General features: G+C 44.3%; 1 protein-coding gene across 1 annotated transcript in view; it reads right to left on the bottom strand.

Annotated features, from left to right (window-relative positions):
* Positions 1 to 9,225, bottom strand: part of nagpa (N-acetylglucosamine-1-phosphodiester alpha-N-acetylglucosaminidase) — a 75,508-nt gene extending 66,283 nt beyond the window's left edge. The window contains exons 1-2 of the mRNA XM_034173914.1: positions 9,059 to 9,225; positions 644 to 846 (exon numbers count right to left, since the gene is read on the bottom strand). Coding sequence (XP_034029805.1) covers positions 644 to 846; positions 9,059 to 9,141 — 286 coding nt within the window. The 5' untranslated portion in view covers positions 9,142 to 9,225. The remainder of the gene's footprint in view (positions 1 to 643; positions 847 to 9,058) is intronic.
* Between the last annotated feature and the right edge of the window lie 15,421 nt (positions 9,226 to 24,646).

The raw sequence follows: 24,646 nt of genomic DNA, 5'->3' as shown, positions 1-24,646 counted from the left end.
ACATTAGCAGTCTCTGGTGCCAGGGTTCAGGTGACAGATCTGCCAGTCAGCTGTGAAGCACCAAATCTTAGCGAGACTGCACCGTTGGTGCAACAGCTTAGAGCGGCGAAATCTGCAGAGATCTGTTTAATCGGGACCGAACTCCTTCAGATGGGTGGAGTTGCTGTTCACCTGCCACTGAAAGCAATCTTTCTTTCCATCTGGGAGACAGGAATCATGCCAACACACTGGAAAGACATGCTGTCCTTCTGTGAAAGGAAAGGTGACTGCTTAGGATGCAACAACTACATTAATGTTACACTGTAGTGGCACTCATTTATAGGACATTTCGAAATGTATCTGGAAACCACAGAGAACCTGCAGGACAGAGATAGAAAAATGGGGGAGGGTATGGCTTTGTTTGTATTAATTTTATTACAAGTTCATAACTTGCAGGAAGAACTGATAAAATGGCTGTTCAATCAAATTGGGTTTTGCTATTTTTTAAGAACAGATATTAGCTGTTTTTATTCAAGCTTACAATACTGGTAAGATAGTAATTAAAAATATTAACAGGGTTTGTGCACAAATAGTTTACAGTTGATTTTTTTTTTTTTTTTTGATATTTTGGATCACAAATGTTCAGTGGCACTTCATCACTGACCGTACACCCAGCTCGAGCCCCGTACGCTGGTCACAAGGACTGAAGACTGGGCCACCGGGAGCCCGCTGCGGTTACTGGAAGGCCAGATCTCATGGGTGACTTTGCCGTGGGCGACAGGTTGACAGTCTCTGACATGGCGATGAGAATGGGAGGGGCCATGGCCATTTGCATATGGCAGCAGAACATCATCATCCATGGAAATTCTACACAGAGGAGAAGTATTTACAGTAAAAGACATTTGTGCATCATTAGCATCTACCATGAGATAATTGTTAAAAATGTATGACATAGGTGAACGTGAGCAACTAACCTAGCATATCCACACACACACACACCTCAAGATTATTCAACACATTTTAACCAAAATGAAAGTGTTTGAACAACTCAAAATGCAAGGGTGGGGATCAATGTAAATCTTTTATAATTTCTTTAATAATAAAAACACCAAATTATGAATTGTTCAAGTTTTTTTTTTTTTAAATGTCAAAATTTGATACTTTCAAATTTGACAAAGTGGTTTTCAATTATTTTAATCTACTGTAGACCAACTATGTCCTTGTTCATGCAAAGTGTATGTCTTCTCTGTTGCAAGAAGCTACTTCACTGCAGTTTAAAGCAATTTAGTTCATGTAGTGACAAGCAAAAATGTTACCAAATAAATAAAATCAATAAAAAGTCAAAATAAGCAAAATACAGGGCTGCCTTACAAACCAGACCCAGCAACACAGTTGCTCAAGCATCACAATCCACAAAATTAAAAGGACATGTTTAAGATAATGCACCACAAATTGCATCTGCTCTTCTGCTATTTTATATACACACTCTTAACCCAGATTTTAACTTAAATTTCTGAGTTATTAATTATTCTTTCATGTTTTGTAAAAAAAAAAAAAAAAAAAATTCTCATTACCAAACTAAATTAGCTGATTGCACTATTCAACCGAAATTTTCAGTGCAATGATCATGTCAAGCAGAGTTAACTTTTTGTCTTAAGTTTCTGGAAGGGAGGGGAGAGGCCCATTTGAAATTCTACCTAGCAACCGGTGTGGGCGTGTCCAGTGTGAAGACTCCACTCATCCTGCTGCTTCTGCTGCACATGGCTTGGAGAGCAACACATAACTTTCTGGTCAAAAGACGGTTCGGTGACAACAAGTTAGCTAAATGCTGAAATTAGCTTAGTGTTTAAGTGCTGCTTCTTTTTTTTTCTCCGCTCTATGCAGTGTACACTTCGCTGTGGGTTTTTGAAAGAAACACTGACTTAAAGAAAGTGGAATGTAGGCTTCCAGCTAGTTGTTTGTTGATAACTTTCTGGAAATGAGTTTCGCCAAAAGACTGGTCCAGTGACAACATGTTAGCTAAACTAAAGTTATTTTTGGGCAATATAACTCATCATTTGCCATGCTATTACTAAATCAAACACATTTCAACTGTTGCTTTAATTAACATGCACTTAGTTTTTTGTTTAGATTTAGTTAATGTATTCAATAAGTTTTTTGTTTAGATTTAGTTAATGTATTCAATACTTTTTAAACAAATTGTAGAACTTAAAATCTATTCAATTATATTATGTGTCACTTTGTTGCCTTTTTTTTTAGTAAACATGTCGCATTTTTTACAGTGCAGTTTTAATGCATGTCAGTATTCTTCAGATTTTACCTGTTTTTACTTGTCTTTTGGTTGGCAAGGTGTTCATGAAGTGTTCCTTTGTAATGTTTTTTTTAAATAAAAGTCTTTGGAACATTTAAATGTATTGTAGCAAGCGCCAGGCCGGTCGCTAAGACTGTGGACTGTTATGCTGCAATGCATCATGGGAGTACGGGGTTTTGGGAGTTTTAAGTGTTGTTAATGTATTTCATGTTAGTTTAATAGTGTGGTTAGTGTTATTGATTTATTGTTTCGAATAGTTCAATTGGGGTAGTCAAGTTTGGTTAAGTGTTCTGTTGCCACCATAAGTGAAAAGTGTATTGCGTTTGATGCTTTCCACCACTTTCTGTGTTGTTGGGGCTGAAAATAAAATCGCACCTCCTTGCGGCAGAGTGCAGAAAAGCTCAGTGTCTCATTCTTCCGCACTGCTCACCACAATGTTCTTTAATTCCTTCCCTTCCATACACTTTTGTTGAAACAAAGCATTATAATCTCAAAATCAAACTGGTATAATTAAAGTACAAGAAAAGACATTACTTATATTAGCAAATTGTTTTAAGTATTGATTAATAATGTTTATTATGTTATTTGTTATATATTTTATGTATGTTTAACTTAAAATAGTTATTTTCTGCACCAATGAGAAATCATTTATGTGAACTAATGATTTGAGTAACAAGTACTACTGTGGTGTGTTAATACAGCTTAACCTGATTAGTTTTAGCTTGTGTAAAAACTAAAGTGGCTTAAGGCAAGGGGTTTCCATGCAATTTTCTAGTAAACAACTAATTCGGGTTAAGTGTGTGTATATATATATATATATATATATATACATACATATACATGTTGGTTATATAATTAGAATATCATAAAAAGTGATTTCAGAAAAATTTCATTTAAAAAGTGAAACTTGTATATTATATTTATTCATTACAACCAGACTGATATACTTCAAATGTTTATTTCTTTTAATTTTGATGATTATAACTGACAACTAATGAAAATCCCAAATTCAGTATCTCAGTAAATTAGAATATTACTTAAGACCAATACAAAAATTGATTTTTTTTTTTTTTTTAGAAATGTTGGCCAACTGAAAAGTATGAAAATGAAAAGTATGAGCATGTACAGGCACTCAATATGTAGTTGGAGCTCCTTTTGCCTGAATTACTGCAGCAATGCGACGTGGCATGGACTCGATCAGTCTGTGGCACTACTCAGGTGGTATGAGAGCCCAGGTTGCTCTGATAGTGGCCTTCAGCTCTTGTTGGGTCTGGCATGTCACATCTTCCTCTTCACAATACCCCATAGATTTTCTATGGGGTTAAGGTCAGGCGAGTTTGCTGGCCAATTAAGAACAGGGATACCATGGTCCTTAAACCAGGTACTGGTAGCTTTGGCACTGTGTGCAGGTGCCAAGTCCTGTTGGAAAATGAAATATGCATCTCCATAAAGTTGGTCAGCAGCAGGAAGCATGAAGTGCTCTACAACTTCCTGGTAGACGGCTGCATTGACATTGGACCTCAAAAAACACAGTGGACCAACACCAGCAGATGACATGGCACCCCAAACCATCACTGACTGTGGAAACTTTACACTGAACCTCAAGCAACGTGGATTCTGTGCCTCTCCTCTCTTCCTTCAGACTCTGGGACCTTGATTTCCAAGGGAAATGCAAAATTTACTTTCATCAAAGAACATAACTTTGGACCACTCAGCAGCAGTCCAGTCCTTTTTATCTTTAGGCCAGGCAAGATGTCAAGTCAGCAGTCTTCCCCATGATTGTGTAGCCTACATGCCTAGACTGAGAGACCAGTTAAAGGCCTCTGCAGGTGTTTTGGGTTAATTAGCTGATTAGAGTGTGCCACTAGGTGTCTTCAATATTCAAGCTTTTCACAATATTCAAATTTTCTGAGATACTGAATTTGGGATTTTCATTAGTTGTCAGTTATAATCATCAAAATTAAAAGAAATAAACATTTGAAATATATCAGTCTGTGTGGAGTGAATGAATATACAAGTTTCACTTTTTGAATGGAATTACTGAAACTTTTTCATGATATTCTAATTATATGACCAACACCTATATATACATACATACGAGGGCTGTCAATAAAGTTACGGTCCTTTTTATTTTTTTCAAAAACTATATGGATTTCATTCATATGTTTTACGTCAGACATGCTTGAACCCTCGTGCGCATGCGTGAGTTTTTCCACGCCTGTCGGTGACGTCATTCGCCTTTGAGCACTCCTTGTGGGAGGAGTCGTCCAGCCCCTCGTCGGAATTCCTTTGTCTGAGAAGTTGCTGAGAGACTGGCGCGTTATTTGATCAAAATTTTTTCTAAACCTGTGAGACACATTGAAGTGGACACGGTTCGAAAAATTAATCTGGTTTTCAGTGAAAATTTTAACGGCTGATGAGAGATTTTGAGGTGATTCTGTCGCTTTAAGGACTTTTCACGGTGCGAGACGTCGCGCAGCGCTCTCAGGCGGCGTCATCAGCCTGTTCAAGCTGAAAACCTCCACATTTCAGGCTCTATTGATCCAGGACGTCGTGAGAGAACAGAGAAGTTTCAGAAGAAGTCCGTTTCAGCATTTTATCCGGATATTCCATTGTTAAAGGAGATTTTTTTAATGAAAGACGTGCGGACGGGTCCGCGCGTCGGGACGCAGCCGCCGTGACGCTCCGCCACAGGAAAAACACCTCTGTTGAAAGCCTTAAGGACAAGTTGGAACATGTCCTGCCTGTTAAACAATTTCTCATATACTCACTCCACTGAAAGCCATCAAAAGCCGCCTGGATTTTACAAATGGTTATCAACACGGAGGTGTTTTTCCTGTGCCGCCGCACCGCGTCGGCTGCGTCCCGACGCGCGGATCCGTCCGCACGTCTTTCATTAAAAAAATCTCCTTTAACAGTGGAATATCCGGATAAAATGCTGAAACCGACTTCTTCTGAAACTTCTCTGTTCTCTCACGACGTCCTGGATCAATAGAGCCTGAAATGTGGAGGTTTTCAGCTTGAACAGGCTGATGACGCCGCCTGAGAGCGCTGCACGACGTCTCGCACCGTGAAAAGTCCTTAAAGCGACAGAATCACCTCAAAATCTCTCATCAGCTGTTAAAATTTTCACTGAAAACCAGCTTAATTTTTCGAACCGTGTCCACTTCGATGTGTCTCACAGGTTTAGAAAAAATTTTGATCAAAGAACGCGCCAGTCTCTCAGCAACTTCTCAGACAAAGGAATTCCGACGAGGGGCTGGACGACTCCTCCCACAAGGAGTGCTCACAGGCGAATGACGTCACCGACAGGCGTGGAAAAACTCTCGCATGCGCACGAGGGTTCAAGCATGTCTGACGTAAAAACATATGAATGAAATCCATATAGTTTTTGAAAAAAATAAAAAGGACCGTTACTTTATTGACAGCCCTCGTACACACACACACACACACATTTATTTCTACAGCCCTTTACAGCAGCCAGATGGTGTCCAAAGTGCTTTACAGTAAATCAAAAATAAAGAATTCACAAAAATTAAACAAAGATACGAGAGATAAAGTGGCCCATAAAAACAAAATGTGTCAGAGCACCACTAGGTGTTAAAAGTCAGTTTAAATATATAAGTCCTGAGCTTTATTAAAAACTGCTGGGTCAGAAATGGTGCGTAAATCAGGAGGCAACTTGCTCCACAGTCTGGGTTCAGCTACTGCAAAAGCACAATCACCCCAGAGTTTGTATTTTGACCCCAGAACATCTTAGTAAAACTGTCCAGATGCCCGTAATGTTCTTTAAGTGCGGAAAGTTAAAATTTCAGACAAATAGGAAGGTGCAAAGCCAATTAATAGCTTTAAAATGAATTTTAAAATAATTAATAGCTTTAAAAAGAAGTTGTTTTTTTTTGTTTTTTTTAATTGGAGCAAGACGTAGCGCGCAGCATGTCCTCTGACAGTGTGAATACTGATGATGAGGAGATGATCCCTCTTTTGTTCTGGATGAGGAACCAGAGCAGATGGGTTCAGTGACGTGCACACAGATCTCCACAGCTTCTGTTTGCAGTTTCTCCAGGACTCAGGCGCTATGAGCTCCGTCCCAGCGCCGAGTCCTGGAACTCATAGATGCAGACACACACACTCCAGGCACGTTATGTTTAAAGCGTCAAGATCAATGTTCAGTTTTGTTTAGTTCCTCTTTCGTCCCTTTTGCACTCTTGCTCGTTGCTTTCGTCCACCTTTTCTCAACAAATTGTGACTTTTTTACTTTTCCCCCTTCAAATCGTTGTATGCCGTGTGACTGGGCCATAAGTTTAACAGAAAATGCCCATGTAAATGATGAACCGACTGCTTCATTGGCCATATATTGTGGATGTTTACAGCGAACATAATTCTGACAAAGTACATTTACTAATGGCCTGTATTTCCTACTTCATATTGTTTGACAGTCTGATTTGTTTCATTCCTCCATACATCAGACACAGAAAATTTAAGTTTATTTGTATAACGTGTCACAAGAGCAGTGTCCAAAAGAGAGGTCCCAACTCAGTTGGGCGACCATCCATTCTGAGAACTGCAACAATATAACACATAAACACAAAGCAACACAACATACATGAGATTTGATTACAACTAACCGCAATGAGGCAAAAAAATAAAATAAATAAAGATAAAACAACAATAACATACAATTCAAACAACTAAAATAGGGGTAAAAGAACTAATCAAAACTATTATGTGTAGATTGTTATGTTGATGCACTGCATGAATGACAAATGCATAAGCAGTATTACAGCTTCATTGTATGTTAAAAAACTATAAAAGAAAAAATTCTGGTCAGTTTTATCGTTCTCAGGTCCTGACGAAAACCCCTCCCCACCAAAACAAAAACAAACAAAAAAAAAAATCTGTCTGAAATCAGGGGTCTAAATAATGGTAGAGTACACATCCTTTAGGTCTCATCACAATCTGTGCTGGATTTGTTGGACTGTATGCACAGCTGGAAGTCTCCATCATACCGAACGGTTGTAGCAACTCTTTGTTCACCAAGTCAGTTCAGCATGAAGTCAGGGTATATAACGAGGGGCAGGTCATCAAGATTTATGTCTATTGGCTGCCATAATGCGCCAAAGCCTGCTTTCAGGTGACCGAAGGCACGCCATCACTATTCTGGGTTTGCATCAGGGACAGTCCAAAATACTGTTCCTGTGGGCTTGCTCCACCACCTGTGTACTCCATCAGGTACAGTAAAAGAAAATATGTGGGTCTCCAAATTGAAAGACCAAATAGGCTCCTCCCCTTCAACCAGCACATGATGACATGGCGGAATTGTTTTCTTCCTTCAAGACCTTATTCAGAGCTGAATTTGCCAACACTCTTGCATCATATACACTTTCCGGGCACTGTATTACAACATCAAAAATGTGTTCATAATCACATGAAGATTGAACATTTAAAAACATTTACCTCTTCAGTGGACAATGTATGTGCCTTCCAGAGCTCACGGACACTGTGGCACACCATGCGCTGTGTAAAATTACACCATGAGCTCTATGACATCTGTCTCTGTCCGTGGGACCTTGATATACTGCAGGCTGAGATGCACTGAGATTGCCTTGGTCAATTGATTGAATACTTCTGAAACAACTTGCCTTGATAATCCAAACATGTTGGCATTTTTTCCATAGTTCATCAGTGTGCAAGCAACCTTCTTCACCACACTGACCAGTGTCCTAACGCATGCGGTTTGTGCTCGCTCAGCTGTAGCAGAGAATTCTGAGACATTTGCTTTTGTTCCTGAACAAAATTATCCCACCCAGCAAAGGTTCTTTCAGGGCAAATCCAAAACTGACATCAACAATGGCAGTTTTGGATTTGCCCTGAAAGAACCTGTGCTTGGTGGCAGCAGCGTGCACAAAGGCCTAGGCCCGCTCAAAAAAGCAGGGTCTGCACCATGCTTTCTGCCAGGTGCAGGATTTATCGCTAAAGCTGATATTTAAAAAAGCTGTTAGTGGAGCTGTATAGTTTACCAAAAGTCACCGAAACCACTCCACCAGTTTTTGATCTGCTCTGGAGACCATTTTCGAAAATCAGCATTTTGGGGCAGAGAAAACACTAAAAAGGAAATGGCTAAAACAGACAGATGAGGCATTTTCCTGTGAAGTATTGGAAACTTTCCACCATCATAATCTTGAATTCAGTTTATTTTGTAAACCAGCGCCATCGTGTGGCCCACATGTCTAACCAAAAACGTCATAAAGTTTTTTACTTTAAACTTTAGAGAATCTAGAAATCCTTGTAGTTTTGTTATCAAAGGAAAAGGCCCAAATTTGGCTGACAATCCTCTCAAACATCTGACGTTTTTCAGACTGTAATTTAGCCATCACTGGAGTTTTGAGAGTTGTGCAGAAAATAAGTCACCTGAAAAATTCACTTTGATCTATGGGGAGGCATTATAAGCCTCTCTCCCTGTATATATAATAAATGACAATTTAAAATTAATAAGGAATATATTTGATTGAGTTAAGCCTAACGTGCTGTAACTAAAACGAAAGTGATTAAAATCCAAATTTTAACAACAACAGTGTTAATGTCACTATTAGTTGTTTTTGTTTTATGTTTTTTAATTAATTTAGCTTACTCGACGCCACTTGTTTAACAGAACGCTTAAACTAAAGAGAAACAACTTAAGGCAGAAATGAACGAACAAAGTTCTTCCTCGGCTAACGGGCTAACATTAGCCGTTAGCTTCCACGGAAAAAAAAGATGCAGTCTTACCGGACGTTTTCAGTCTCTGACAGCCGGATAAAGAGCCACAGCAGCAGCCACGAGCACGGAAATTTTCCCCTCACTGCTGCCATATGAGAAGGACAACCAGAGGACCAGGGAAAAGTGTGACATATAGTCACAGTACTGCTAGAAACTCCTGTTTCCTCATATTCAGCTTTCAACGGCACATAAAACTACATCCGGTAGATTTTTTTCTTTCAAAATAAAAGATCACAGTGCCCACAACACAACTGTGGTCCTGAATGTCTCCGGAATAAAGTGAATGACCTCAACCGGATTATTGGCTTATTGAATTGACGTGTAGCTGTGACAGTTTTATTCAGGAAGAAACCTCTGTGGGTTTATGTGATATTTTGTTATATGTGTAGAAATGTATTCCGACATCTATTCCATTTTCAGATCTTGACAATGTGTGTGTGTGTGTGTGTGTGTTTGAACACTGAATTAAAAAAGCAAAGCCGAAACATGTATGAATGTATAAAACTAAAATGTTTTATTGAAACCAAAAATATAAACAAAGATATAAACTAAAACCTAAAATATAAATACAGTTTACTAAAACAAAAAAGAAAAGCGAATAACAATATTAAGGAATTAAAAATGATAATAATAATAATAAGATGATGATGATGATGATACTACACTACACAGTGGTGGATCCTGAAAAATTTCTTAAGAGGGGTAATTTTTTTCTGATATTAAGGTGACTCATTCTAAAACTATACTATACCACCAGTGGTACACAAGCTCCCACAGGTCATACTCTGAGTCAACCAAACAAACTGATTTTTTGATGATGTAATCAAGTCACCTGCTTTATTTCAGTTAAGGTTCAGGCAAACTTTATATTGAATCAATATAAACAAACGGAGCAGATTATTCATAATGAAAGATTTAATGGCTTTGACACTCTTGCCTCCTCAATGGGACAGTGACAAGGAGCACAACCAATCAAAAGTGTAAAATCCAAAGGTGCAGGACAACATTTGGCCAATTATCCCTCTCAGTGCAAGACACACAGCTATGGAATTCTTTACCATTAGAAATTAAATCTCAAACAGAACTGAAGCATCATTGACTTAAGCAGCAACAGAAATGTGAACATTTTCATTGCAGTACCATTTTACTAATATTTAATGTTAAATTTAGCTTGTGTTTGTTGGGAAGGTGTCGTAACACGGACCCACAACAGGGGGCGCTAATGAACGGACAATGGATAAGGGAAGGAGTAACAATTTAATGTTGCACAAGAACACAACGTAAAATAAACAAAGGTACTGCCAATCACACACAAGAGGATTGCGGGCAGGCTCGAAGATAGGAGACCTCAGATGAACGAAGAGCCGGGACCCACACCGCTTCTACCACCAACGGCCTGAAGAACACTGAAGCCGCCAAGCCCCGAGTCCCCAGGTGGTCTCTGTCCTCCGTTGTCGGCCCTGGTACTGCTGGCAGAAAAAACAGAAGGTAGTGAGTGTGAATCCTCACACCCAGCAACCTTGATTATTGATTCTTGTGGAGGGAGAACCTCCACCTCCAATCATACACACGTGCAGCTCCGAAAATCCAGTCAAGGAAATACCACCAGGAAAAAACAGCTGCAAAACAGATCAGATTATTATTTGACGTATAAGTCAGCAGAGAGATTACCTTGTATCGTAGGAGATTTCTCGGCGAGGAGGTGGAGTCGCCACCCGGCCTTTATGGTGATGGTGATATGATGAGTGACAGCTGGTGTTGAGGATGATTGACGGCTGTCACTCCCAGTGGTTCTGGCGCCCTCTTGTGCTTGAAGCCCGCACTCCAAGCAGGGCGCCATCCGGTGGTGGTGAGCCAGCAGTACCTCCTCTTCAGCGGCCCACACAACAGGACCCCCCCCTCAACGGGCGCCTCCTGGCGCCCGACCAGGCTTGTCTGGGTGTCGGTGGTAGAAATCGACCAAAAGGGCCGGGTCCAGGATGAAGCTCCTCTTCACCCAGGAGCGTTCCTCGGGTCCGTAACCCTCCCAGTCCACCAAGTACTGAAAGCCCGACCCATCCGACGGACGTCCAGGAGCCGACGAACGGTCCATGCCGGCTCCCCGTCGATGATCCGGGCAGGAGGTGGGTCGGGTCCGGGGGAACAGAGCGGTGAGGTGTGGTATGGCTTGAGTTTGGAAACATGAAAAACCGGATGGATCCGCAGTGAAGCCGGGAGAGTTAGCTTCACTGCGGCCGGACTGAGGATCTTGGCGATGGGGAATGGCCCGATGAAGCGGTCCTTGAGTTTGTGGGAGGTCACCTGGAGCGGGATATCTTTGGTGGATAGCCACACCTCCTGCCCTGGTTGGTATGTAGGGGCCGGGGAACCGCCGGCGGTCTGCATGGGCCTTGGCCCTCGTCCGGGCCTGCACCAGGGCAGAGCGGGCGGCCCGCCACACCCGGCGGCACCATCCGCAGGTGGGCCTGGACCGAGGGTACCCCCGACCTCTTCCCTCCACAAGTGGGAACAACGGGGGCTGGTAGCCCAGACACGCTTCAAAGGGGGAGAGGCCGGTGGCAGAGGATACTTGGCTGTTTGTGAGCGTACTCGATCCAGGCCAGATGGTTACTCCAGGCCGCCGGGTGAGCGGAGGTGACACAACGAAGAGCCTGTTCAAGTCCTGGTTCGCCCGCTCTGCCTGGCCGTTCGTCTGTGGGTGGTACCCCGGACGAGAGACGCACGGTGGCCCCCAGTTCCTTACAAAAACTCCTCCAGACCTGCGAGGAAAACTGGGGACCACGATCCGAGACGATGTCCGACGGTATCCCATGCAGACGCACGACGTGGTGAACCAGGAGGTCTGCCGTCTCCTGGGCCGTTGGGAGCTTCGTGAGGGCCACGAAGTGGGCCGCCTTGGAGAACCGGTCCACTATCGTCAGTATGGCGGTGTTGCCCTGGGACGGCGGGAGGCCCGTGACGAAGTCCAGACCGATGTGGGACCAGGGGCGATGAGGCACAGGCAGGGGTTGGAGGAGACCCCTGGTCTTGCGATGGTCCGCCTTGCCCCTGGCACAGGTGGTGCAGGCCTGGACGTAGTCCCGGACGTCGGCTTCCAGTGACGCCCACCAGAAGCGCTGCTGGACTACTGCCACGGCCCCTACGCACTCCAGGATGACAGGAGAGCTTGGATCCGTGGCAGTAGTCCAGACGGCAGCCCTAGCCTCTGGTGGAACGTAGAGTCTATTCTTCGGACCGTTTCCCGGGTCCGGGTTCTTAGTCTGGGCCTCCCGGACGATCTCCTCCACGTCCCAGGTGAGGGTAGCCACGACAGTGGACTCGGGAAGGATGGTGTCGATGGGGTCCGACAACCCGACCTTGGCTTCCTCTTCGTGCACCCGGGACAATGCATCAGATCGTTGATTTTTGGTCCCGGGGCGGTAGGTGATCCGGAAGTCAAGCGCGCGAAGAACAGGGACCAGCGGGCTTGCCTGGGTTCAGCCGCTTGGCGGTCCGGATGTACTCCAGGTTCCGGTGGTCCGTAAAAACCGTGAAAAGGCCCCGTAGCCCCCCTCCAACAGGTGTCTCCACTCTTCTAGAGCCTCCTTCACCGCGAGGAGTTCTCGATTGCCCACGTCATAGTTCCGTTCAGCGGGGGTCAACCTGCGGGAAAAGTAGGCACAAGGATGGAGAACCTTATCGGACTCCCGCTCTGGGACAGCACGGCTCCTATTCCTGAGTCTGAGGCGTCCACCTCTACTACAAACTGGCGAGTAGGATCAGGCTGCACCAGAACTGGAGCAGATGAAAACCGGCGTTTCAACTCCCTAAACGCGGCCTCGCACCGGTCCGACCAGGTGAAGGGGACTTTGGTGGAGGTCAGGGCGGTCAGGGGGCTAACGACCTGACTGTAACCCTTAATGAACCTCCTGTAGAAGTTTGCGAAGCTGAGGAACTGTTGCAGCTTCCTACGGCTCGTTGGTTGGGGCCAATCCCTCACCGCCGCAACCTTGGCCGGATCCGGGGCGACGGAGTTGGAGGAGATGATAAACCCCAAGAAGGACAGAGACGTGCGGTGAAACTCACACTTCTCGCCCTTCACAAACAGCCGGTTTTCTAACAACCGCTGTAGGACCTGACGTACATGCCGGACATGGGTCTCAGGATCCGGGGAAAAGATGAGTATATCATCCAGATACACGAAGACAAACCGGTGCAGGAAGTCCCGCAGGACGTCATTAACCAAGGCTTGGAACGTCGCGGGGGCGTTAGTGAGACCGAACGGCATGACCAGGTACTCAAAATGACCCAACGGGGTGTTAAATGCCGTCTTCCATTCATCTCCCTTCCGGATCCGAACTAGATGGTACGCATTCCTAAGATCGAGTTTGGTGAATATTTTGGCTCCATGCAGGGGTGTGAACACCGAATCCAAGAGGGGCAATGGGTATCGATTGCGAACCGTGATCTCGTTCAATCCCCTGTAATCGATGCATGGACGAAGTCCGCCGTCTTTCTTGCCCACAAAAAAGAAACCAGCACCCATCGGGGAGGTGGAGTTCCGGATCAACCCGGCGGCCAAGGAGTCCCGGATGTAGGTTTCCATTGATTCGCGTTCCGGACGTGAGAGATTGTACAGCCTACTGGACGGGAACTCACTGCCCGGAACCAAATCGATGGCACAATCGTACGGTCGGTGTGGTGGAAGGGCGAGCGCCAGATCTGTGCTGAAGACGTCAGCCAGATCATGGTACTCCCCTGGCACCGCCGTCAGATTGGGAGGGGTTTAACCTCCTCCTTAGCCGTCATTCCGGGGGGAACCGAGGATCCTAAACACTCCCGGTGGCAGGTTTCGCTCCACTGCACCACGACCCCAGACGGCCAATCGATCCGGGGATTGTGCTTCACCATCCAAGGAAAACCCAAAATCACTCGGGAGGTAGAAGATGTCACGTAAAACACTATCTCCTCCCGGTGATTCCCAGACACAACCAAGGTCACAGGCTGGGTCCGGTGTGTGATTAGCGGGAGTAGAGTGCCATCTAGTGCCCGTACCTTCAAGGGCGAAGGCAGAGCCACTAGGGGGAGCCCCACTTCCTTTGCCCATCTGCTATCCAACAGATTCCCTTCGGACCCCGTGTCCACCAGTGCTGGGGCGTGAAGGGTTAAATCCCCACTCAGGATTACCACTGGGATTCGTGCTGATTTGCGGGAACTTCCCGTGCACATGTTATGGCCCACCCTTAGCCCAGTGTCTAAGGACGGGCGTTGGTGTTTGACCGTTTGGGGCAGTCTTTTAACAGGTGCTCACATGAGCCACAGTAAAAACATTCCCCGCGGGCCAGTCTCCTTTGTTTAATATCTGATCTCACTTTAGCCCTGCTCGTGTCCATAGCTTCGTCAGCAGGGGGAGCTGTTGCCACACGGAGCCCACCGGCAATGGAGCGTGAGGACGACGTCACCCCGTCAGACCCGGAAGAGAGAGGGACGGCTTGTGCCCGGCCACGCCCCCCGGCCTGCTCCCGACGGTGTTCATTCAAACGGTTGTCTAAGCGTATAACCAGAGTGACAAGCCCGTCGAAAGTCTGCGGTTCGTCCTTAGCCAGTAAATGCTCCTTCAGTACTGGAGACAGTCCGCTTATGAAGGCGGCGCGGAGCGCGACGTCATTCCAACCCGACCTCGCAGCCGCGATGCGGAAGTCGACAGCGTAATCGGCCGCGCTCCGACGCCCCTGTCTCAGTGACAGCAGCACGGTCGAGGCGGTCTCGCCTCTGTTGGGATGATCAAACACCTGTTTGAATTCCCGTATAAACCCAGCGTATGACGTCAGAAGCCATGACTGCTGTTCCCAGAGCGCTGTAGCCCAAGCGCGTGCCTCACCTCGAAGCAGATTAATTACATAAGCCACCCGGGTGGCGTCTGCCGCGTACATGACTGGACGCTGTGCAAAAACGAGCGAACACTGCATCAAGAAGTCTGCGCACGTCTCCACACAGCCTCCGTACGGTTCAGGAGGACTTATGTAAGCTTCAGGGGACGGTGGGGGGGGTAGTTGAACGGCCAGTGGAACATCTACATTAGGCCCCGGACCAGCAGGAGGAGACACTGCAGCGACGCTTGACTCGCGTGCTTCCACTCTGGCGGTGAGAGCCTCCATCCTCTGATTGAGGCTTGCAGTGAAAGCGGTAAGGATTTGCTGCAGATCACTTACCACGCCTCCTGCTGACGCCTGCGCTCCCTGTTCTCCCATTGGCTGTTCAAGCTGTGGTTGACGCCCCTCGGGATCCATGACGAATGGCCGAGAAATCCTGTTGGGAAGGTGTCGTAACACGGACCCACAACAGGGGGCGCTAATGAACGGACAATGGATAAGGGAAGGAGTAACAATTTAATGTTGCACAAGAACACAACGTAAAATAAACAAAGGTACTGCCAATCATACACAAGAGGATTGCGGGCAGGCTCGAAGATAGGAGACCTCAGATGAACGAAGAGCCGGGACCCACACCGCTTCTACCACCAACGGCCTGAAGAACACTGAAGCCGCCAAGCCCCGAGTCCCCAGGTGGTCTCTGTCCTCCGTTGTCGGCCCTGGTACTGCTGGCAGAAAAAACAGAAGGTAGTGAGTGTGAATCCTCACACCCAGCAACCTTGATTATTGATTCTTGTGGAGGGAGAGCCTCCACCTCCAATCATACACACGTGCAGCTCCGAAAATCCAGTCAAGGAATACCACCAGGAAATAACAGCTGCAAAACAGATCAGATTATTATTTGACGTATAAGTCAGCAGAGAGATTACCTTGTATCGTAGGAGATTTCTCGGCGAGGAGGTGGAGTCGCCACCCGGCCTTTATGGTGATGGTGATGATGAGATGATGAGTGACAGCTGGTGTTGAGGATGATTGACGGCTGTCACTCCCAGTGGTTCTGGCGCCCTCTTGTGCTTGAAGCCCGCACTCCAAGCAGGGCGCCATCCGGTGGTGGTGAGCCAGCAGTACCTCCTCTTCAGCGGCCCACACAACAGTGTTTTAATCTTTAATCTACAATTGCAGTATAATACAATACAATAATTATTCATTGTATTATTCACTGTGTTTGTATCATTGCGTTGTGTTATTTATTTGGTGGGTTTTACTAACCAAAGACCAAAGACTGCAAATTAGCTGAAGCTAGACATCTTTTATACATCACATTTTCCATGTTTTTGTGGCAATGTTGTATTATTGTCCCTGATAAATAACTCCCTTCGGCTGCTCCCTTGTTTGCACTCGGGGTCGCCACAGTAAATCCAAGGTGGATCTGCATGTTGAATTGGCACAGGTTTTACGCCGGATGCCCTTCCTGACACAACTCCACTTCACATGGAGAAATGTGGCAGGGGTGGGATTTGAAACCAAGTGCACTAACCACTTGGCCACCACCCCTGCTATTGAGCCCTGATAAATAAACATTAAAAATAAAATAAAACAAAAATGTTATTAAAAATACGTTATTAACAAAAGCAATATTTAACTGTTAACATTAAAAACTAGATGCACTCAGAGAGTGCAAACCTCCGCCAAGGCCATAGGGTCACTGACCCTAAAGAGATTCCCTCCTTGGCACAGTGATCTATTCAACAATTCAGTGTTACAACCAAAACTATGATACATACACTTTTCTTTACTTTATATTTGACATCCTTGACCATGAAAACATACCACTAGAACTTGGAATCACTTTTATGTCTTTATTAGTTCAAAAGTTATTGTATAAAAACGATTTTTCTGTAATGGCGGTTTTCTTCTGGATCTAGCTCCATAACATTTGAAGCTACATCAAATCTGATGACACCTTACTGAATCAGTACAGATTCAGCTACAATTTGGTGTTAGTTGTGCATCTCTAGCTTCATTTGTCAACTCACACTGACACATTTTCTATTTTCCCTATATTTTTGCATATTCTGGATCACCAGATCCGGAATTCAGATCCGATCATCACCAAACTTTGTTGTTTGATAGAACATTTGACTATGTTACACCTTAATTTTTTTCAATCCTTTCTGCCTTGTTTTTGTGGAGTTAGAAACTAGAATGTCAAAATTCCCCCTATCCCGCAATGGTGAAGAATCCTTTAAAAAAATTCCTGGATCCGGATCGTGATCCGGATCACCACTAAAATGTAATCACTTGTTCCTCTTGTCATTTCCAACCACTCCACAAAATTTCATCAAAATCCGTTCAAAACGTTTTGAGTTATCCTGCTGACAGATAAACAAACAAACGTGACCGAAAACATAACCTCCTTGGCGGAGGTAACAAAACACTGCCATCCTGTTGTGTGGGCCGCTGAAGAGTAGGTACTGCTGGCCCACCACCAGATGGTGCCCTGCCATGTGGGCACCTTTTTGCCCTGAAGAGGGCGCACTGGCCTGTTGGCCTCTTTTGACACCACCAGGTACGCACGGTTAGGCTGTCAGCTGTTTTTCATCATCATCATCCACACCATAAAAGCCTGGGAGAGACACCATAACTCTGCCGAGTTATCAGCTTACCTCACAGGTAACCCAACTCAGCCTTTTGTGCCGTACGCACATTCATTGTTACTGAAGTCTTTGCAGTTGTGATTTGTATACTTGCAGCTTGTGGCTGGGTTTGTTGGAAGTTTGGAGGAGTTGGCGTCTCCACTCCTCACTTCTTATTTACTAAGTATAACAATTGACACTGCACGTTTTCCTCTGCACTCTGGGAGTTATTGGATTTTTCCCGCAGGAGGATTACTGTGTTTGCTGACTGTTTGCTGGGTGTACACACACCCACGTTAATCTGTTTTTGCTCCTGCCAGCAGTACCTTTCCGACAACCTTGAACGGTGGCCACCTGGGGTTTCAGGTCTTGGCGGTTCTGGTGGATTGCAGACCTCCGGCTGGCTGTGCGATTACGTGGGTCCTGGCTCTTCTCTGGATAGGCGTCTCCTACCCTCGGACCTGCCCACGTGTCACCATTATTACTAAATTGGACTTTGCATATTTGAAACCCTGTTTGCACCTTTGCATAATAAATTGTGATTTATTCGTATCCTATTGAACGCTCATTTACGCCCCCTAACGTGGGTCCGTGCATTCACTTTCCCAACACCATCCTATGCAAAAAAAAAAAAAAATCACACATTCCTCACAAACAACCTATAAATGGTGCAAGCTGCATAGTAATTTTAAAATGCAACAAAAATTAAAGTACATACACATAAGGCCATGATGCGCAAAATATCTAAAACTGCTGTTTGCACGCCTTCAGCAAAGGCAACCACAATGTCTTTCATGTCCAAAGGCAAAGCATCACGCTCAGTAAGTGCCAGTCAATGAGCCTCTCTGGGCCCATGATGGACCTCATGTACGTTTTTATCAGCTTCAGAGCTTCAAAGCTCCTCTCACCCGAGGTCACTGACACAGGGAGTGTTAGGAGGAAATGCAAGACAACGCTTAAATGACTGTACAGATCCAGCAGCTTCTCACTGAAAATGTCATTATGTTAAAGAGGCAGGTGGCTACATAGTTTGGAAAAGTGTGGAGAGATGAATTGATCTCCTGACACATAACTTCGCTTCATCATTGCTTAAGTATTATATTTTGCCAGTGTCTTGACTCTGAGGTTGGGAATGAGAGGAACAGTAGTACCAGTAAACCAGTATTGATCAGTATGTCTGGTATTTATATTGTGTACTTAAATTAATATTTGCAAACCATTTCTCTTTTTTACTTTCATGTTTGATACTCTGTGTGCTTCTTACCCTGTGTGCTGCTATACAACGCTGCTGGAACCTCAATTTCCCTGAGGGAGTCTTCCCAAGGGATCATTAACGTTCAGTCTAATCCTGTCTAATCAACTGTGCTCCCGACTTTAACACCTCACCCACCAAGAAGAGCTACATCACGTGGCTGGATACTGTGGGAGGGGCCTCCTTGATGGGGATTTGAATAACAGTGTAGTTGCAGTTTCCTGCACTGACTGTCACAGAATTTAAAGGGGCGCTCACACAGTTTGTCGTTGCATAAAATTCATAAGCAGTTGTTGCCGGGGCCCCAGGCAATTGAACAGCTTGTTTGCCTTATTGGGCCTGACTACGCCCCTCTTGACTCTCTGCCATTTTAAAAATTTTTCTTTTTTTACTTCTCACATGCTCGGATCCCATGACCTTCTTGCTGTGAGGTGACAGTGCTAACCAGTAAGCCACTGTGCTGCCTCACTATGACATATAGCTGCAATAGTCAGCACAGTTTTTCTTGCATGGAGTTTTTCAACAGATTTGGGGTCATTTGGGGCGCTGAATTCGAATCTGGTGTTAGTTTTTGCCAATCGCATCATGTTTTTGAGATATGAAAACATATTTCTTGCATGAAACACTGAACCTGGTTTAAAAACTATGCTTTGCGCATAATTAGTGCTGTCAAACTCGTGACTGAATGAGCAACCTTTGCATAAGAAACATGCAGATTGCAAAAAACATGATGTGATAAGAGGAAATCTGAGCTCGGATTTGGATTCAGCACCCCAAAATTACCCTAAATTAGTTCTTAAAGTTGAGGCAAGAATTTTTTTTTTTTTACCAGTGTTATTGGACTGGTACTGAAGTTAATTAAACCATAGACAAAAACAATCGGTTAGTTTGATTCCTGACTGATCATTTCTGGTATGTTCTTCTTCCATCCAAAATGTGCTGTAATGTTCAGGACCATCTGCAGTGAACCTTAAGGAGGCCTGCTTGAAAAATAGAACGTCCAGGCCAACAATCTTCAAGTTGTCGCTCCCATGTCGCCCCAACATACCCTTAACGACTAAAGTGGCTTTTACAGTCGTCTGCACACTCTGATCTTGACTAATGTGGCACTGATCTAGCTTGCAGTCACTCTGTTCCACATTAAGTTCAGTCAAGGTTGAACTTTATCCTTAAAACTCAAGTGGACTGTTGGACAGTCAGCTGTCAGTCTTCTGTGGTGCCTCTGTTTGCTCTGATGACCCTCGGTGGAACATACGCTGGAGCAGCAGCAGGGAGGCCAGTGTGGCAGCAATCATCACCCAGGTCAGTCTGCAGACAGACAGTGAGGGATTTGACTTTTTCATGTATTTAATGCAACTTGTTCTACAGCAAAACTAAACTTAATAGACAAAAATCAACAAGGAACATGTGGAGGAAACTAGTCATGTACTGAGCAGTTATAATGGGCAGAAGCTCAGACTGGGGAAGTGCACACATGACGTTCTGGACATGATACGGGGTGTTGAGTGCTGCAGGGAACAGAACACTGATTTGTAAGATGGCGCCACACAAGTGCACTGTTAAACCAAACACTCCATTTTAATACAATAATTAAGTTAATGTAACTCAAACTTTGAAAAAAGTTATAGTCACTCATTTCCATTAATTAAACTAACTCAAAAATGAATTGTTGTCATAACAACTCAGTTCCTTTAAGTGCATTTAAAGTTTTAGGGCATTTTAAGTGTTGATGTATTTCCAGTGCATTCCATTCACTCATCTTAATTGAGTTTATGACAGCAGGTGTCACTGTGCAGATGTAGTTAGTAAACCTCACTCCCAACAGCTCAAAAGAATTCTCTGGACACAAGGCCAGAGCCCTGGGTTTTAGCCTTCTGGTTAGAGAGTCTGACTCCCATGCCGGGGATCATGAGTTCGCATCCCGAGGGAAGCGAATGGGCAGAGTCATAACAACACAACGCAGAGTCAACAAGTAAACCAAAGAATGCATCAAAACATCTAATCCAAAATGTAATGCTAATTTTTTAGGCAGAAATTTGTCACTTTTTTATTAGAAAAACATAAACTAGATTTACATAAGTTTAATGAACTATAAATTGTTAAGTTACTAAAACTAACAATTCAATTTTTGAAAATTATTTTATTTAAGGTGGCAAACTCAAATGGTTTAAGGCAATCGGTTTCCTCAAATGGTTTGAGTTCAACTAACTCATTGAGTTTTACAGTGTGGCAGCCTGCCGCAGAAGCACCGAGCGTTTGCTGTGTTTTTGTGGTTTTTGCATTCTTTTAGTGTCTTCTTTATCACTAGTCGGAAGTGTGCACCTATGGATGTACAACTTATGAGACAGTGTATTTATTTTCTTATTTTTTCCGAACGACTTAAATCGACATTAGTAGACCCATTCAGCCACGGCTCCATCGTTTACACTTGGGAGCAGCTGTTAGCGCTGCACAACATCAATGTGCTGAATTAAAGGCCCTGCTGTATGTGGAGGGTTTTCAGATCTGGGGACAAGCAGGAGCTGACAAAGGTGCAGAAGGAGCTGAAGAGGGGGATAAGGAGAGGCAAAGACCGCTGCACTCTGCTTCAGTCTACCCCATGCTGGACACTGACCCAGAAAAGTGGAGCGACGTCTCAGGTTCCCCCTCACAGGCTGTACATGTACTGACCTGTTGGAGTCTCATTACCATTCTGTGTCTGTTCAAGAGGTTCTGACCTGTGGGACTCTGAACCTCTGTACTTATTGTACTTCTAGGCAGATCAACTATCTCCCTGGAAAACCTGAGGGTTAGTCCTTCCCTGAGCTGTCTTGCCTGCAGTTACTTTGGTGGGATTCCATCCCCTTCAGAAGGTTGTCTCCTCCTCCTCTTCAAAGAATTTTGGCTCTCTGTTGGGACTGTTTACACAGAGACTGCTACCTGCTGCTTTGGACTTTGAACTAATAGTCTTTTTCAAGACTTTTTTACTTTTTTACCTTTTTATTTTTTATTTTTTTTTTTTTTTACTTTTTTACTTGACTCTGCTGGTGGTCGGCTCTCGCTGCGGTGTTGTATCACTTCTTGTTCCGGAGCACAGCGGTGTTTTTCTGTATCTGTTAGCTGTTTGATCTGCGCAGTTAGATTGATCTAGTTATCTAGATTACGATTTGTTTCCCAGTGTAATCTTTACGTGCCTTAACTAAAGCACTCCTTCTGCTGAATCACCTCTAAATTATTTACACATTATTCGCTTTGCGTGTTTTTAGGAATCCGCTAGCTTAGCGTAGCTACTAGCTCTTAGCCGATTTAGCATGGCGGCTTCTCCTGTCTCTCCCGCACTTTTCTGCTCTGGGTGTGAAATGTTTAGTTATTCCTCGGCCTCCTTTAGCAGTAATGGTACTTGTAATAAGTGTAGCTTATTCGTAGCTTTGGAGGCCAGGCTGGGCGAATTGGAGACTCGGCTCCGCACCGTGGAAAATTCTACAGCTAGCAAGGCCCCTGTAGTCGGTGCGGACCAAGGTAGCTTAGCCGCCGTTAGTTCCCCCCTGGCAGATCCCGAGCAGCCGGGAAAGCAGGCCGACTGGGTGACTGTGAGGAGGAAGCGTAGCCCTAAACAGAAGCCCCGTGTACACCGCCAACCCGTTCACATCTTTAACCGTTTTTCCCCACTCGACGATACACCCGCCGAGGATCAAACTCTGGTTATTGGCGACTCTGTTTTGAGAAATGTGAAGTTAGCGACACCAGCAACCATAGTCAATTGTCTTCCGGGGGCCAGAGCAGGCGACATTGAAGGAAATTTGAAACTGCTGGCTAAGGCTAAGCGTAAATTTGGTAAGATTGTAATTCACGTCGGCAGTAATGACACCCGGTTACGCCAATCGGAGGTCACTAAAATTAACATTGAATCGGTGTGTAACTTTGCAAAAACAATGTCGGACTCTGTAGTTTTCTCTGGGCCCCTCCCCAATCAGACCGGAGTGACATGTTTAGGCCGCATGTTCTCCTTGAATTGCTGGCTGTCTGAGTGGTGTCCAAAAAATGAGGTGGGCTTCATAGATAATTGGCAAAGCTTCTGGGGAAAACCTGGTCTTGTTAGGAGAGACGGCAGCCATCCCACTTTGGATGGAGCAGCTCTCATTTCTAGAAATCTGGCCAATTTTCTTAAATCCTCCAAACCGTGACTATCCAGGGTTGGGACCAGGAAGCAGAGTTGTAGTCTTACACACCTCTCTGCAGCTTCTCTCCCCCTGCCATCCCCTCATTACCCCATCCCCGTAGAGACGGTGCCTGCTCCCAGACTACCAATAACCAGCAAAAATCTATTTAAGCATAAAAATTCAAAAAGAAAAAATAATATAGCACCTTCAACTGCACCACAGACTAAAACAGTTAAATGTGGTCTATTAAACATTAGGTCTCTCTCTTCTAAGTCCCTGTTGGTAAATGATATAATAATTGATCAACATATTGATTTATTCTGCCTAACAGAAACCTGGTTACAGCAGGATGAATATGTTAGTTTAAATGAGTCAACACCCCCGAGTCACACTAACTGTCAGAATGCTCGTAGCACGGGCCGGGGTGGAGGATTAGCAGCAATCTTCCATTCCAGCTTATTAATTAATCCAAAACCCAGACAGAGCTTTAATTCATTTGAAAGCTTGTCTCTTAGTCTTGTCCATCCAAATTGGAAGTCCCAAAAACCAGTTTTATTTGTTATTATCTATCGTCCACCTGGTCGTTACTGTGAGTTTCTCTGTGAATTTTCAGACCTTTTGTCTGACTTAGTGCTTAGCTCAGATAAGATAATTATAGTGGGCGATTTTAACATCCACACAGATGCTGAGAATGACAGCCTCAACACTGCATTTAATCTATTATTAGACTCTATTGGCTTTGCTCAAAAAGTAAATGAGTCCACCCACCACTTTAATCATATCTTAGATCTTGTTCTGACTTATGGTATGGAAATAGAAGACTTAACAGTATTCCCTGATAACTCCCTTCTGTCTGATCATTTCTTAATAACATTTACATTTACTCTGATGGACTACCCAGCAGTGGGGAATAAGTTTCATTACACTAGAAGTCTTTCAGAAAGCGCTGTAACTAGGTTTAAGGATATGATTCCTTCTTTATGTTCTCTAATGCCATATACCAACACAGTGCAGAGTAGCTACCTAAACTCTGTAAGGGAGATAGAGTATCTCGTCAATAGTTTTACATCCTCATTGAAGACAACTTTGGATGCTGTAGCTCCTCTGAAAAAGAGAGCTTTAAATCAGAAGTGTCTGACTCCGTGGTATAACTCACAAACTCGTAGCTTAAAGCAGATAACCCGTAAGTTGGAGAGGAAATGGCGTCTCACTAATTTAGAAGATCTTCACTTAGCCTGGAAAAAGAGTCTGTTGCTCTATAAAAAAGCCCTTCGTAAAGCTAGGACATCTTTCTACTCATCACTAATTGAAGAAAATAAGAACAACCCCAGGTTTCTTTTCAGCACTGTAGCCAGGCTGACAAAGAGTCAGAGCTCTATTGAGCTGAGTATTCCATTAACTTTAACTAGTAATGACTTCATGACTTTCTTTGCTAACAAAATTTTAACTATTAGAGAAAAAATTACTCATAACCATCCCAAAGACGTATCATTATCTTTGGCTGCTTTCAGTGATGCCGGTATTTGGTTAGACTCTTTCTCTCCGATTGTTCTGTCTGAGTTATTCTCATTAGTTACTTCATCCAAACCATCAACATGTTTATTAGACCCCATTCCTACCAGGCTGCTCAAGGAAGCCCTACCATTATTTAATGCTTCGATCTTAAATATGATCAATCTATCTTTGTTGGTTGGCTATGTACCACAGGCTTTTAAGGT

The sequence above is a fragment of the Thalassophryne amazonica genome, chromosome 7, assembly GCF_902500255.1.
Source record: "Thalassophryne amazonica chromosome 7, fThaAma1.1, whole genome shotgun sequence".
NCBI classification, from domain to species: Eukaryota; Metazoa; Chordata; class Actinopteri; order Batrachoidiformes; family Batrachoididae; genus Thalassophryne; species Thalassophryne amazonica.
Note: the sequence above shows the minus strand (reverse complement) of the source record. Positions and strands in the feature narration are given on the sequence as shown.